This window comes from Myotis nattereri (assembly GCF_964212035.1).
Source record: "Myotis nattereri genome assembly, chromosome: 4".
In the NCBI taxonomy this organism is placed as follows: domain Eukaryota; kingdom Metazoa; phylum Chordata; class Mammalia; order Chiroptera; family Vespertilionidae; genus Myotis; species Myotis nattereri.
In genome coordinates, this window is record NC_138079.1 from 78,139,815 (window position 1) to 78,156,295 (window position 16,481).

Genomic DNA, 16,481 nt, shown 5'->3' on the forward strand with positions numbered 1-16,481 from the left:
GCACAGATCCTGACATTTGGGTCCCAAATCTTGGGCTATTGACCACCATGCTCTCTTCTCTCGCAGCATTTGTTTATTTTTAATTGTACTTAAAACTTAAATTGTCATTTCTCTTTACAATGTTCCTCTTGTTATTACAACAAAACTTTAAAAAATAAACGTGTTATAAAAGTTAAAATGTGGTGTGAATATTCCCAATTTTGATTTACAACCTGGATGACATGCGAAAGAATAACTTCTTGTTGAATTTTTTATCCTGGAATCTGTCTTTTTCACAGACTTCATGTTAGTAATGATGATGTTACCCACTGTGCCTCAAATAAAGAACTCTTTCTCGTCTAGGCTTTCATAGAAAAGTATATGTGCAACTTTCCATGTAAGCCATTTTGTTTGGGTTGAAGTTAAAGGGGTGAGGTCACTTTGGTAACTCCCTATGAAATACTGCTGTTAGTTGACTAAGACTGTCAAGGTAGTGCCCAAGTAACTTAACTCAATTGTTTCATTTGTGGGAAGAAACTAAAAGAGTTTAGATTGGCAACTTCTGATAAATATGCTCGGAGTAGTATGTGCTAATTCTGCCTCAACTGTCAGCTTTGGGCTGCTGTTGGCTGCCCCGTTGGACATCCTACCAGTCTTCGCAGCTGGTCTCACTTTCTTGGATATGACCTTTTCATTCATGAGATACACGGGGGCTTCTAAAACTCAATCCTGAAAATCCCACTGCTAGCCTGGCATATGACCAGTACACCCTTTCCGATGATTTAAAAAAGCATAAACAGTTCCTATTTCCATTTTAAATTTTATTTAATAGACAGGCAACAAATTTCTAAGCTACTCAATGCTCTGCTTCCAAACACAAACGCACCATGAAAGCAGATTCCTAAGAGCAAAGAACTTTTACTATCAACTGATTACAAGTAATTGCCTATTTTATATGGAGAGAGGAAGAAAGATAGAGAATGAGAGACACACACATCCTGCTGAAAGTCATTTTTGCTTAGCATCCATAGTAAAGCATGGCAAGTTAAGACAGGCTTTGATTCTCAAAGCTATTAGTTCCATTAAAAAAAGTTATAACATATAATAAAAGGTTATGTGTCCATTATACCTCAATGATAGAAAGAAGACCAAATGAAAAGGCTGGAAGAGAGTGAGCATAGGGAAAAGAAAAGGAGGGGAAGAAAATGGAAAACATAATCCATTCACTCACTCCTGTTTATTCAACAAGCACTTATTAAGAGAATACTCTCTATTAGGTGTTGAGGCAGTGTGAAAAGTTCCTGAAAACTAGATCATAAGAATGTGGTTGGGGAGTAGGAATTATAATGAGGAATTGAATTTAACCCAATTTACTTTTGGGGTTCAAGGTATCATATGGAGATGACAAAAAAGTTTCCATTATTGTCCCTGTGTTAAGAAAAATTTATAATTTTGCTCTTGGGGGAAAGAGTATGGGGAGCTGGGAGGAGGAAGGGTTAGGGTTAGGGTAATGTTGAAGTACTTCTGTTTCTCCTGTATGATTTCTTGACCTGTATTATGAGCCCAAAGCCTGATGGAAGAGCCCTAAAGAGTGATCTAGATCAAGTTAGCTTGTGAGCCGGAGTAGGATTACTGACCACTCAGCAGATGCTTCCTCATCAAGCTAGGAGGAGGCCTGGGCATCACACAGGCCTGGGGTGAGGTTGACGTCACCCTAACTGAAGAGTATTAAGTATGAGGGTCTTTATTCCCCAACTGGGCACCAAGCAACAGTGGGAACAAGGCTCCAGAATGCTAGTGATGGAGGGACCTAAGCTGCTTACACAGACATCAATCATAACAGAGTATGAGTGAGACACCTTTTAGAAATAAATGGATCAAAAGGAGGACAAATGTTCCTCTGGAAAATCAAAATGACTCTGGCTCCATAGTTTGTTCTATGCTGAGCAAACTAGTGGGAACAGTGGGCCCTACTCTGAAGGAGACACCTAGTTACAAAAGTGCACAGAGTGTATGTGTCTGGAACAACATGCAACTATGTAGGTCAATTATAACATTTTTTAAAATATTTTTATTGGTTTCAGAGGAATGGGGAGAGAGATATATAAACATCAATGATGAGAGAGAATCATTGATCGGCTGCCTCCTGCACACCCCACACTGGGGATCGAGCCCGCAACCTGGGCATGTGCTCTGACCGTGGCCTCCTGGTTCACAGGTTGATGCTCACCTGTTCATAGGTCGATGAATTATAACTTTTAATATTAAATGAAAAAAGTAAGTTCCATAACAGCATTAAATCTTTTTTTGTAAAGTTTTAAAAACTGAGATGTATAACAGTAGTAGTAATAATAAATGGAGTATCTATAGGTTTAATAAAAGTACCTTTAAAAAAGGCAAGAAATGTTGAATTCCAGATACAAAGTGATAGTTATGTGGGGGAAGGGGAGGCATCATGGGTAGTGCAGGTAATTATCATAGTCCTAGATTTTGTTTTTGGTGGTGTCATAGGTGCTTATTTTATTATTTAAAATAATTAACTAAAAAAAATAACAATAAAATAAAATAATTAACTAAATAAAAGCAGGCTATAGGTGGAATAATAATGAGATTATGTAATAAAACAAATCCTATTATTAATATAATTCTGTGAACACAGAGAAAGAGCTACATATTATATAAACGCATATGTATGTATGTAGAGAAAGAGTGAGAGTGAGCAAGAGAGACAGATGAATTGCTGAAATAAAGAAATGCAAACACCATAAAGTAGAAAAAGACTGACCTGTTTTCTACTTAGAAAGTCCTAACCCACCTCACTGAAAGGAGCAGCTGTATTCTGGCTGCGCCATCAGTTCTACCTTCACTGGTAGAATGCAGCTTCTTTGCAGTTGATGACGAGGATTTTATCAGCTTTTGTTAAAACATATAATGACGGATATCTTTTTTTCTTCACAATAGACTTTCACATACACCCTTTTAAATAATGCTTGTGTTTTTGTAAAAAGCAAATTATAATGTTTCATTGTAATTATCATCTCTGGCTCACCTCTCCCTTACTGTCTATTTTACTCCTTCTTCAAGCCACTGCACATATTTTAATGAGATTTTTTTTCCTTGACAATTAATGACAATACCATTAAAGTGAAACACATTTCATTTGATGCTTCTAAGCACTTAATGATTTATAAAAGTAGTAGTTTTAAGGTTAAATGAAATTCTGCTCAAGTTCCAGATTTTCATTCCACATGTGAGAAGCATTAGATGTGCATATATTGTCTACTTGGCAGCACATAATGTGCCATGGACACAGTGCCCTGGGGGTTACGGTTGCAATGCCCCATTACAAAGGCTCTACTAGGGTTGTACTCACTGTTCCAGGCCATCAGGAGGGAGACAAGAATTCTGCTACAGGAATTTGTTGAGAGTTTAACAGAGAAAGTAGCAAATAAATGGGTCTTTTCCTTCCTCTTCATTTTTATTTTTTTGAGTAAATAGTACATTTACATGGCTCAAAGTAAAACACATATTAGAGCACTCAAGAAGTCTTTTCTGTCTCTTTCTCCAAGCCAGTCAATTTCCATCCCCACAATATCAATGGACACAGATTTTCCAATATCCTTCTATGGACATTCTATGCATAATAAGCATTCACACACACTTTATCTTTTTAAGATGAAAATGTTTTACAACTTGCTTTTGTCACATAATAAAATATCTTAAACATATGTTTATATCAATATATAAAGTCAACAACCTTTCTTAAGGATGAATAGTTTCCACTGTGTATATGCTTCATGATTTAATCAGTTTACTCTCGTGCGTATGTTACTATATTTTGCTATTACAAAAAAGACAGGAGGAATAAGCTTGTAAGTCCATCATTTGATTGAGGATAGGATAAATTATTAGAATTAAAATTATGAAATAAATGTTATGTACATTTTGATAGTTCTAAATTGCCCTCTACCAAGGTAGTACCAACTTTACACTTATCAGGAATTTATGAGTGTCTATTTCCCAAAACTCACACGAAAGTTTTCCCATTAGAATTTTTGTTTTATCCAAGTTTATAGGTAAAAAATGTTATCTCATAATTTTATTGTGCACTTTCTTATTTTATTGGGTATTTTCTTATTGATTTGAAGAATTTTTTATGTATTAGAAACATGTCTTTATTTGTGTTATTAGTTGCAAGTGTTTTCCGAGTCTACCATCTGTCGTTTATTCTTACTTGTAGTGTGTGTTTTTCTTTTTATTGCCTTGCAATTTATTTTATTTAATGTAGCTGAAATTTCCAATCTATACTTCTAGAACTTTTAGGTGAAGTAACATATAAGAAATACTTTCTCAAATCTAAGACTGTATAAAATCCCCATGATTATTTTAAATCACTATACCTCTTTTGTTGATATTTACATCTCCGATTCAGTTAGACTCTATCTTGGTATAAGATGTGATGACACCAAACTAATTTTTTTTCCCAAAAGATACCCAGTTATTTCAATATCATTCACTTTATATTGTATCATTTCCCCCATTGATTTAAATATTATATATTTGTGTAATTACACTAGAATTTCTATTATGTTTCATTGGGCTATTTGTTTACAGGCTAGTAAATAGTATCTTAAATATTTTAGCTTTCTTACACGTTTTATATCTAGAAGAGATAATTATCTACTTTTCTTTTAAATGTTTTTCCCTTTCTTATCTTTTCATAGAAATAATAGAGTATATTTGGCTATTCTAAAACTATTTCTTTAGACCTCTACTATTGGCTCCTTTCTATAAATAAAGAACTACTTCAGTTCCACTTATTCCTACTCTTAATCTCCTAAACCTTCAATTCCAATGCTAAAGTCATAGTAAATGAATTACTTAAGACATTTTAATGAATAGAAAATACAACAAAAATCCATGATTAAGTATCTAACACATCAGCCATGAGAGGCAGTAGAACACACATTGAAGGGAAAGGTTAAGTTTTTCAAGAATTAGTCCTTGTGGGCTATCCTTCCAAAAGGTTCCTTGGAAACCAGCTACATCTGAGTGCTTAAATTGATCAATCTGCACCCACACCACAAGGCTTGGACCCCTGAACCCTGCCTGATGACATAAAGGAAAGGTTCCCCCATTCATGAAATGTGAGGTGAAGAAAAAGAAATGGAGGTCAAGGTTCCATCTTTTTTCAGACTTTATCATATTTGAGGAGAGAGGCAGGGCTTTTATCAATCATGAAAATTCCACTGCCAGTGCCAGGACCACTAAAAACTGGGTGTAATTGTGGCCTTTTGCTGGATCGCAGGGCATACTACATAATACAATAAGCAAAGAGAGAATTGTGCTCATATTGCTGCTGCTGTCTTCATGAATTTCCCCCCTGAAATGTACTCTGTGGGCTGGGATGTGTGCTGCCAGGTTATCCACCCTTGTTTGCTCAACAGTCACTAAGAGTGGAAGCTCTAGAGTGAATCTGGCAGGTTGGAATCCTGGCTCTGTGGTTTCCTACCTTTACAACCTCGAGAAAGTTACTTAGACTCTCTGTGTCTCAGTTTCTTCATCTATAAACTGCATTCATGGTAGTAACCAACCTCACAGCCCTGTGTAATGATTAAATAAGAAAATCCATGTAAAGTAATTTAACTATTGTCTACAATATATTAAATGTTCCATAAATATTAGCTCTTAAGAAGATGTTATTTTGGTACGCACAATCTGCTGGCAGAATCAGATAAGAAAAATAATTAAAATACAATGTAAAAAGTGCCATGAAGGAGGAACAGCTTAGTAGTTATGGGAGCAGAAAGTAGGTTTGGGTGTTTAGCAGCCTGGCTTTCTTATTTAAGAAAGAGGAAATTTATGTTTTAACTACAGTGTTCTAAATGTCTTTTTAAAAGATGATAGTTTTGTGGTTTTTAAATTGATTACCTAAAAAGTTTTATCTCTTTCCAATATTTACAATCCCCTTACTTAAATCTCAATTTTAATATATATAGCTTTCTTTTTGAGGAATAGTCAATGAATTTATTTAGCATTTATTTTAAAGTTAAAAAAATATAAAGTTAATACACTTTTGGTACTATGAGTATAAGCAAGTACTTTTCAGTTTAGAACAGAAGTTTATTTTTCATGGTTTATCAAAGCGGAGTTGGAACAGCAGCTATAGCTACTATGCCAACAAGTTTTGTAAGTTTCATGAGCATAAATAAAATTATTTGTTGTCACAGATTTCAAACAACTAAATGCTGTGGTAATGGAACAAAGCTGAAGACTCTTCAGAATAAATTGTAAACAACTATTTGGCCTATAAAGAGGCATTGAAGGGAAACTTTCCAATACAGTGATGCTATTTTCCTGCCTTCCATTTAAGCCAGGAAAGAATAACTAGCTCCAGGAATGTTAAAGAAGGTATAGTCTGGAAGGGAGGATCATGCAAGGACATCTGGCACCTACATGTGCTTTATCCAAGTGGACTAAAATTCAAAATAGCATTTATTATAAAAAAGAAAAATTCTGGAAAGTCTTCTGATATACCATTTCATATTATATTAATGGGTTCTGCTTGCCTTCTTCATTTAAATTAAACAAATACTTAGATGAATGAATCTTTCAATAAAGTAAGTAACCGAAACAACCTTCTCTTTGGATGTGAAGACATAGTTTACTGCACCAAAGAATCATTTTGCCGACTGTGTGACAGAAATGGGGAAAGCTTTTGTAGCCAATCTGGCCCACAAGAAATAAGACATGACTTCAGTAGGCATAAGAGGTTTTATTAAGTCTGGGACCCTAACTGAGTAAGAAGGAAAATAACTGATTCTCTTCTTTCTTATACACACGCACACGCACACACAGATTCCTTTCTGCTTTGGGCTCAGAGTTATAGCTTGGACAGTAGTCTGTATCTGAACATGCATGAGAAGAACCCATATGAGAATCCACCCAACCAATGAAATAAAACAAAACAAGTCTCAATGATAGACACTGAGTCATATGCTTCAAACACTGAACTGGGAGATGAATATCATTCCACCTTTTTTATTTTCATTTTAGTATAAACTGTGTATGTTCAAACTTAAATTTCCAGCAGAACAAGCCTTTGAAGATAAGATTTTAGTTAAGAAGACATCCAAATGAACAAGCAGAAGAACGTACTTCCTTTTAAATAGAGAGCAAAGGTGTCTCACCTCAAAAGCATTCGCTGCAGGTGAATGAAGAGGGACAGTGACACAAAGATCCAAAAATGCCAAATTGCATTTAATGTTTATGCTCTTGGTCTTTGAATGGCAAACAGAACAAAATAAAACTATGAAAAAAAGTCAGATGAAGGAAAAATTCCTATGATAAAGATCATTGGCCTCTTTCCAAATACAATTTTAACTGTCCACAAATTTCAACTTCTTTTTGGACATTCAACCCAAGTCAAAGAAATTAACTTATTATGCACACCACTCCCAACTAATCAACACATATTTTTTGGAGCCTACAAAACATCATGAACAATTCCAGGAAACATCATTTTGTTTTTGTCCTTAAGGAACTTACTCAAGTGTTGGAGTGAGATGGTCAACAAACAAAGTATCAATAACGCAATTTTTAAAAGTTAATAAGCTAACTTTGCAGTTTATTATTAATGCTACAACCATTTCCTCAATCACTCAGATCCAAAACACTGGAATGACCTTTCCTATTTCTGAACAGACTTAGTAAATTAAAGATAGAAAAAAATTCTTTAGAGAATTTCATTGCCATATAGACGGAAATATGATATGTGCTACAATGAAATAGGAACAGCATCTTTTAAAATAAATTTTCCAAAACTACTTTATTTTATATTCACATTTTAATCCACATAAAAAACTAAAATACATAACCTTTGACAGTTTGTCAAAGGTTACTGTTATGGTTGTATTTTTATTTGGAGCAAACACTAAATTTATGTCACCGTCTTTACATTGATACAATATAAACTACACATAAACTGACTATAATTTAAAACCTGTCACTGAGTGAGGCAGTAGTTTACAGTCTTTCCAGATACATTATACTACCAATTACATTAAATAATTTACATAAGGAAATGCCACTTTATCTTTTACATAGAAGAATACTATTACCCAAAGAAAATCGATAATGTTGTCACTTTTAAGACCTATCTAAATAAGTATGACTTATACAAAAAGTAAAGACTTCATAAATCCTTTAGTTATCAAATTCTAATTACCACTTCTTCCAATTCTGCTATTCCCCTCCAATCCCAAATATTAAATCACATAATTCTTTCTGGGCAGTGGCTAACTGAATTTGGCTGCCTGGGCAGGAAGCAAGGAAAGGGATGGCTGGATTCAGGGCTCAGGGTGGTGCCTCCATTACATCAATAGCCCCCTTTCCTAAAGAACATAGACAAGTGCGAATACAGAGTTGCACTGTCTTTCTCCAAACTCTGTCTTGGCTCTGTATGTTGTTTTGATGAAAAGTGATTTAGAAAAGGCTCATTCTATTTCAACTAAGAAGAAATATATATTGTTTGCTGATTAATGGAAATGTTACACCCATTTAAATCAGTCAGTGGCTGTGCCTTCTCATCTATAATCATACACAGTCTTTTTGTTCCTAAATCTACCATCCTTGAATCTTGTTCGGATATTATTCCAGAAGTAAAAAGTGAAGGGGGTGACAAAAGCTTGAGTGATAGAATCAACCCCAAAAAATGTCAGTAGGAGAAGTAAAAAAAGTAGTAAGGATGCAGCAGCAGCAGCACTACCCAAGCTTTTTGCAGATTCCTAACCCTGGTTTAATTCCTGCGCTAACTCAGATAATTTTCTATTTTCCAAATATTTTCTTAACTTTCCAATATAGGCAGACTTTGATTATCAACATTGCATTTAAGTAGCATAAACTAGTTGAACATTCATGCTGTCAGTTACAGAAAGAATTTATTTGGTCTTTAAAATAATTAACCACATTTTATTATCTTCTCTTTTGGGTGAGCATGAACTTAAGTTTAATAATGCAAAAATTTGTGAGGATTATTTTGGAGCTAACTATAAATGAACTGAGGCAAATAGGAAATATAGAATGATACATGTCCCTTGGGCTCAGATAGCATGTGCACCTACTCTATCTCCTGTCTAGTGAAATCATTCATGTTCCTGTTTGCTTTCTTTAATTAAACTCTAGAGTTTACCTTTTCCCATTTTTTCTTCTACAGAGAGGAACACAACTTTTTATAACCAAGTAACAAGAAATAAACAGAAATACTGCCTTTTGAAAGGAAAAGAACAAAAAAATTATATACACCAGAGGGTTATTTTAGTTATTGAAAGTAAGGGGGTCTAAATGAACTTGTGACCATTTTTTTGCATAGGAAGCAATTACATGCTTGATACTTTTAGTCTCTGGAACTCAGAAAATGCTTCCAGTTATGATCATAGTAGGCAATATGGAATAAATTGAAAATACTGAATTTCCCATATACATTTTTCCACCTCAGTTAAGCTAAGATTGGCAAAAACAAATTTTTAGAATAAAATTTTCTAAACTTTGAGGAGATGAGAATGCTTACATCACACACAAAAAATGAGAATAGATATACTGTATTATTTTTAGAAAACTACCTCAGTTGAAATAAATTGATTTAGGTAATATAATAATTGAAAAGATAAACATTATACTTCAATACTAACAGAAGCATAACGATTATTCCAAATATCCATGTTCATTAAACCTCAACACACTTAAAAGCTTCTTGAATTTTATAATGATGAAGCTTTGGATCACAATTATAAAAAGTTAATTTATTTTATTTGAGTAATGCTGATGGAATTTGTATTTCAATACTATAATCTAAAACTATATTCTGGAAAATTATTATTTTAAAAATATTTTTGCCCTAGTTGGCTTGGCTTGGTGTAGAGAGCATCAGCCTTTGGACTGAACAGTCCCAGGTTCAATTCTAGTCAAGGGCACATGCCGGGTTGTGGGCCCGATCCCCAATGTGGGCCTGATCCCCAATGGGGGGCGTACAATTATGCTTGTTTTTCAGTTTGGTGGGCAGTCAAGCAATAATATTCAATATAAAAATTAGAATATTTATTGTATAATGTATGACAGAGTATGAAAATTATGTTTCTATTTCTCTCTTTCCCTCTCTTTCCTCTCTGAAATCAATAAAAATATATTTAGAAATATTTTTGAGCATGTACTGGGGCGGCAGGGGAAAGATCAATGGGGGAGGGAGGAAGGAGACTTACATAATACATCAAACAATAAAGAATTTAAATTAAAAAAAGAAATTTGAGTTTTCTCATCATAAAAAGGTGATAAAAATAGCCCAGTTGCTATCCTTAAGAGCTCTCAGTCTAGCTATCTTACGTGGTGGGAAATACTCTTTTTTAAAAAAGGAATTGTGAACTATCAATCATAATGCTTTAAACAGTTATCAAATTTGTCTTTGTAATCAAATAACTATGAACAATATAAGAAGTCAATATCATCAGCAGTATTGAAGTGAGGCAAAATAAGTATTATCTTTTAAGGTGATTTTTGTATTATTCCTCAGTCAAACATTTTCTCACATTAATCATACTTTCAGTATTAAAATATGGTTTTTTATGTAGTTTATGCAATACATTGAGCTTTTATTATTAAAAATATATATTTTTTGAGTAAGCTATTCTTTCACAGAATATCTGTTTTGGTAATTTCCAAATCCTCCCTGAGTCAATTATGCTTGTTTTTCAGTTTGGTGGGCAGTCAAGGAATAATATTCAACATAAAAATTAGAATATTTATTGTATAATGTATGGCAGAGTATGAAAATCATATGAATCATTTTACACAGGACACTATATTTCACTTATACTTCTCTTTACCCAATTTTAATATTTATATAATTTTGTAAGTGAAATGGCAAAAATTCATTATGGAAAAATTCCAAGTGGCTGGATTCCATTCTCATTACAAAATAAAAACTGGGATACTACACCAGATGCAAAACGCTCATTGGTTCTTCCCAAATCAAACCCATTAAATATACAAACCAATATAAAGTTCTTCAAAATTAAAAATGAAGGTATGTTTTTGGGATTCAGAGTCATCAATTAGACATATGGAGACACTAAAAAGTAGAGACACTCACCTTCACACTTCTGAGTAGTTTCACTCTGCTTGTGACCAGCAGGGCATTTGCATTCAAAAGAGCCTACTGTATTGATGCAGTTTCCTCCCTGACATATCCCAGGAATAGCTTGGCACTCATCAACATCTGCAAAAAGAAAGCATTTTAAACATAGATACCACTGATTTTGAGACTATCTTTTTTTTAATATATAGTAAAAGTTCAGTTTTTCTCAAGAGAATGGTGTGAGTCAGGACCCCTTTGTATGCATATTTTTATTTTATTTATTTTTTTGTATGAATATTTTTAAATTAATTTAAAGAATATGTATACGTTATAGATTTCATTTTGTTTCCTGATTTTTTTGTTTTGAAATTTTATTTTTAAAATCCTTCCATGTTATTATACGGACAACAAATCTCTTGCTTTGGTGTGCTGCAGAATACTTCTGAGTGTGTTCACTCTCCTGGGGATGGGCACTCAATATGTACCTCCAACTTCTCACCACCTCAGTAAATAATACAATGAATGGGAGAAACTAAGATGGCGGCATAGATAAACACCGGGAAATAGTCGCCTCCCACAGCAATTGAAAATTATCCCAAAGGACGGAGCAAACATCGTCCAGAACAACAGGAAGGCTGGCTGAGTGTAATTTCTACAACTAGAAGAAAAGAAAAGCACGCTGAGAGCCAGAGGAGCTGCGGAGGCTGAGTGCAGAGGTACAGCGGCGGCTCGCGCGCGCAGAAAGGGGGAGGCACCTGAGGACGCGGCTGTCTTTTTGAATCACAAGCTCCCGATTGCTCTGATCTCCGGTTCTGGGAAGTCTCTGGGGACCCAGGACGCATACGGGGAGAGGCTGCTCTGTCAGGCGGCAGCAGGCGACCTTGAGGGCGGATTTCCCTCAGAGGTGCTTGCAGCCTTTACAGGACACTGAGACGCGCGACTCCGGGCGCGGAGAATCAGCCATTGTTTCTTTCTCCGCCCTTTTGACTTCCTGAGACCCCGCCCCACCCAGGCTGCGGGCGCGGAGAATCACCATAGCCGCTTTCTCCACCTTTTGACTCCCTGAGACCCCGCCCCACCCAGGCGGCAGCAGAGGCTTTTGCATGTGAATGTACCTAACTATAGCCCAGCCAAGCAAACCCGGAACTTCCAAGAGAAGGCCCAAGGCCCCGCAGCGGCTTGCATTGCTTCACAGCTGAGCCTCTTCATGGCCCCGGCTGTGAGGCCTCAGGCAGGGGCTGAATTAGCACCTCCTTAGATCCAGGAGCAACTGTACCCAGTGGTCAGAGGGGGTCCATTCTCCCACTTCAGACACAGCTGCTTCCCACAGCCAATTGGCCTGGAGGTCAATTCCTCCCAGTGATCCTACATCAACCAAGGCACCAAGAGTGCACCAAGAGTGTCCACCCCAGGTAACTGGGGAGGTTGAGCCACTGGGCCCAACAGGACACCTGGCGCGCAGGGCCACTCTATCAACACAGGGAAGCAGCCAAAATGCGGAGACAAAGAAACAGGTCACAATTGGCAGAAACGGAGGAGGCCAGACGACTGGATATAGAGTTCAAGGCCACGTTTATAAGGTTTGTCAAGAATTTTATGGAAACCGCCGATAAATTTAATGAATCCCTCAAGGAGTATAGTGAGACCATGGAGGACATGAAAAAGGACCAACTAGAAATTAAGCATACACTGACTGAAATAAAGAATAATTTACAGAGATCCAACAGCAGACAAGAGGATCCCAAGAATCAAGTCAAAGATTTGAAATACAAAGGAACAAAAAATACCCAACCGAAAAAGAAAAAAGAGATTGAAAAAATATGAAGATAGTGTAAGGAACCTCTGGGACAACTTCAAGCGTACCAACATCAGAATTATAGGGGTACCAGAAGGAGAGAGAGGACAAGATATTGAAAACCTTTTTGAAGAAATAATGACAGAAAACTTCCCCCACCTGGTGAAAGAAATGGACCTACAAGTCCAGGAAGCGCAGAGAACCCCAAACAAAAGGAATCCAAAGAGGACCACACCAAGACACATCATCATTAAAATGCCAAGAGCAAAAGATAAAGAGAGAATCTTAAAAGCAGCAAGAGAAAGACAGTCAGTTACCTACAAGGGAGTACCCATCCGAATGTCAGCTGATTTCTCAACAGAAACCATGCAGGCCAGAAGAGAGTGGCAAGAAATATTCAAAGAGATGAATAGCAAGAACCTGCAACCAAGATTACTTTATCCAGCAAAGCTATCATTCAGAATGGAAGGTCAGATAAAGAGCTTCACGGATAAGAAAAAGCTAAAGGAGTTCATCACCACCAAACCAGCATTATATGAAATGCTGAAAGGTATTCTTTAAGAAGAGGAAGAAGAAAAAGGAACTCTTACCATTTGCCACAGCATCGATGGAACTGGAGAGCGGATAAATACCACAAGATCTCACTTATTTGTGGAATATAATGAACAACATAAACTGATGAACAAGGACTGATCCAGAGACGGAGAGGCATTGATTGGACTGTCGGGCCTTGGAGGGAAGGTAGGGGAGGGTGGGGGCAAGGGGGAAAGATCAACCAAAGGACTTATATGCAAGCATATAGGCCTAACCAATGGACACGGACAACGGGGGGGTGAGGGGCTGAGCGGGGAGAGGGGGGGTAGAGGGTACACATATGTAATATCTTAATCAATAAAAATATTAAAAAAAAAAAGTAAAAGGTGACAAAACTATATCATGTTCATGAATGAAAAGAAAGCTGGAATGGCTATATTAATATTATACAAAGTGTTCATCAGAATAAGAAATATTACCATGAATAAAGATGGATATTTCAGGATGACAAAGGGTTCAGTTCATTAGAGGACATAATAATGTTAAATGTGTATGCACAGATAACAAACTGTTAAACACTCAAAACAAAAACTGACAGGACTGAAAAGAAAAAAAAGAAAAAAATCCACAATTACAATTGTAAATTTCCACATCAGTCTCTTAGGAACAAACAGAATAAGTCGACTAATAGAATAAGTAGACTAAAAATCAGCAGGGATATATAAGAGCTGAACTATACTTTCAACCAACTTGTCCTAATTAACATTTATAGAACACTCCACCCAACTTTAGCAGAATACACATTATTTTCAAGAGCACACAGATATTTACCAAGATAGACTATATTCTGAGGGCATGTAAAAAGACTCATCTATATATATATATATATATATATATATATATATATATAAAAGCCTAAGTGACCGAATGACCAAAGGACCAGTCGACCGGTCGCTCTGATGCGCAATGACCACCAGGGGGAAGATGCTCAATGCAGGAGCTGCCCCCTGGTGGTCAGTGTGCACCCACAGTGGGAGTGCTGCTCAGCTGACTGACTGGCACCAGATGCTGCCAGGCTCACCACTGGTAAATGTAGCTGCGGTGGCGCGGGCCTCTCTTGCCTCCACAGCAGTGCTACCAAGTGGTAGCGTTAGACGCAGCAGAGCTGGGATGAGTGGGAGTGGTGCAGTGCCCAGCGGGGGCACAGGCTCCTCCCCGGCCGCCTGCTGCTTTGCGCACTACTACATCGCTTGGGGGATATCGGACTGTTGGTTTTGGCCCAAAACAGGGGATTAGGCTGAAACTGGCAGTCCAACTCCCCCAAGGTGTCCCAGATTGCGAGAGGGCACAGGCCAGGCTGAGGGACTTCATCGGTGCATGAATCCATGCACCGGGCCTCTAGTTTAATGTAAAAGGATTAAAATCACCTAAACTATGTTCTCTAAAACACAACAGAGTTAAACAAGAAATTAGTAACAGAAAATATCTGGGACATCCACAAATATGTGGAATTTAAACAATATACTTGGAAATGATCCATGGGTCAAAGAAAAAAATCACATAAAAAATCAGAACACATTTTTAATTAAATGAAAATGAAAGCACAAGATATCAAAATTTGTGGGATGCAGGAAAAGTGGTATATAGAAGTAGATACATAGCATTAAAATGCTTATTTTACAAAGAGAGAAAGATCTAAAATTGGTGATGTAAGTTTTTATATAAAGCAATTTTAAAAAGAGCAATTTAAACCTCAAGTAAACAAAAGCAAAAAAAAAAAAATACAGAACTGCTGTCAAACAACAAAGAAAATCAGTAACTACTGGCTAGTAACCTGGCTATCTTTAAATAAGTAAAACTGACAGATCTCTGTCAAGACTGATCAAGATAAAGAAGACAGAGAACAATGAATGACCAGTATCTGGAATAAGAGTGGGTGTTATCACTACAAATTCTGTAGAGATTAAAAATAAATAGTACTGACAGCTAACTATATGGCATTAAATTCAACAATTAAGACAAAATGTACAAATTCCTTAAAAATCCGAATATTAAGGCTTACTTGAGAACAAACATGAGTAAATCTATGTCTATTAAAGTAATTTAATCCATACTTTAAAAATCTTTTCACAAAGAAAATTTCAGATCTACATGGCTTTACTGTTGAACTCTTTCAAACATTTAAGAAGAAACAATAGTGGTTATATACAAATTCTTACAGAAAAAAAGATAAGAGGGGACACTGACTTACTCATTTTATTGAGCTAACATCACCCTGACACCAAAGCCAGACAAATATATTACGAGAAAGAAAACAATAGAATAATATATTTTTAGAATAGGCACACAAAAATTCTTAGCAAGTCAACTTTATCCTATATAATAAAAGCCTAATATGCAAATCAACCGAATGGTGGAATGACCAGTCACTATGATGCGCACTGACCACCAGGGAGCAGATGCTCAATACAGGAGCTGCCCCCAGCCCACAGGCCCCAGGCCAGCCAAGGTGGGTGCCAGCAGAGGCCCCCTGATTGCCCTGCTAACCGCCCCGCAGAGGAGGTGACCAGCAGTGATGGTGGGGGTGGGGCCAGCTGGCAAGAGGGCTGGCACCACTCCCCCGTTCACACTACTGATCATCTCCCGGGAGGCAACTGGCAGCGGCAGTGGTGGAGGGCGGGGCTGGCGAGTGGGTGGCACCAGACTGGCCAAGGCAGTTGCCAGCAGGAGCCTCCAATGGCCCTGCCAGTTGCCCCGCAGATCAACCCTGATCACCAGCCAGGCCTAGGGACCCTACCCATGCAAATTGTGTGCACCGGGCCTCTAGTTAATATATAAAAATGATAGTACATCATGACCAAGTGGGGTTATCCCAGGAATTTAAGGTTGTTTCAACATTCAAACATCAATCAGTTTAATTCATCATATTAACAGATTAAGGAAGAGAAAAGATGATTATCTTGTAGATGTGAAGAAAGCAAGTGACAGAATTCACCACTTATTCATCATTTTAAAAAAATCTCAGTAAACCGGGAATAAAAGGGA

At 36.8% G+C, this 16,481-nt stretch overlaps 1 protein-coding gene across 1 annotated transcript in view; it reads right to left on the reverse strand.

The window, feature by feature from the left end:
• The window catches only part of FBN2 (fibrillin 2), a gene marked incomplete at its 5' end in the record, with an annotated part of 254,497 nt that overhangs the window by 147,141 nt on the left and 90,875 nt on the right, over positions 1-16,481 (reverse strand). The window contains one exon of the mRNA XM_081088909.1: positions 11,123-11,248. Within this exon, the coding sequence (XP_080945035.1) occupies positions 11,123-11,248 (126 nt within the window). The remainder of the gene's footprint in view (positions 1-11,122; positions 11,249-16,481) is intronic.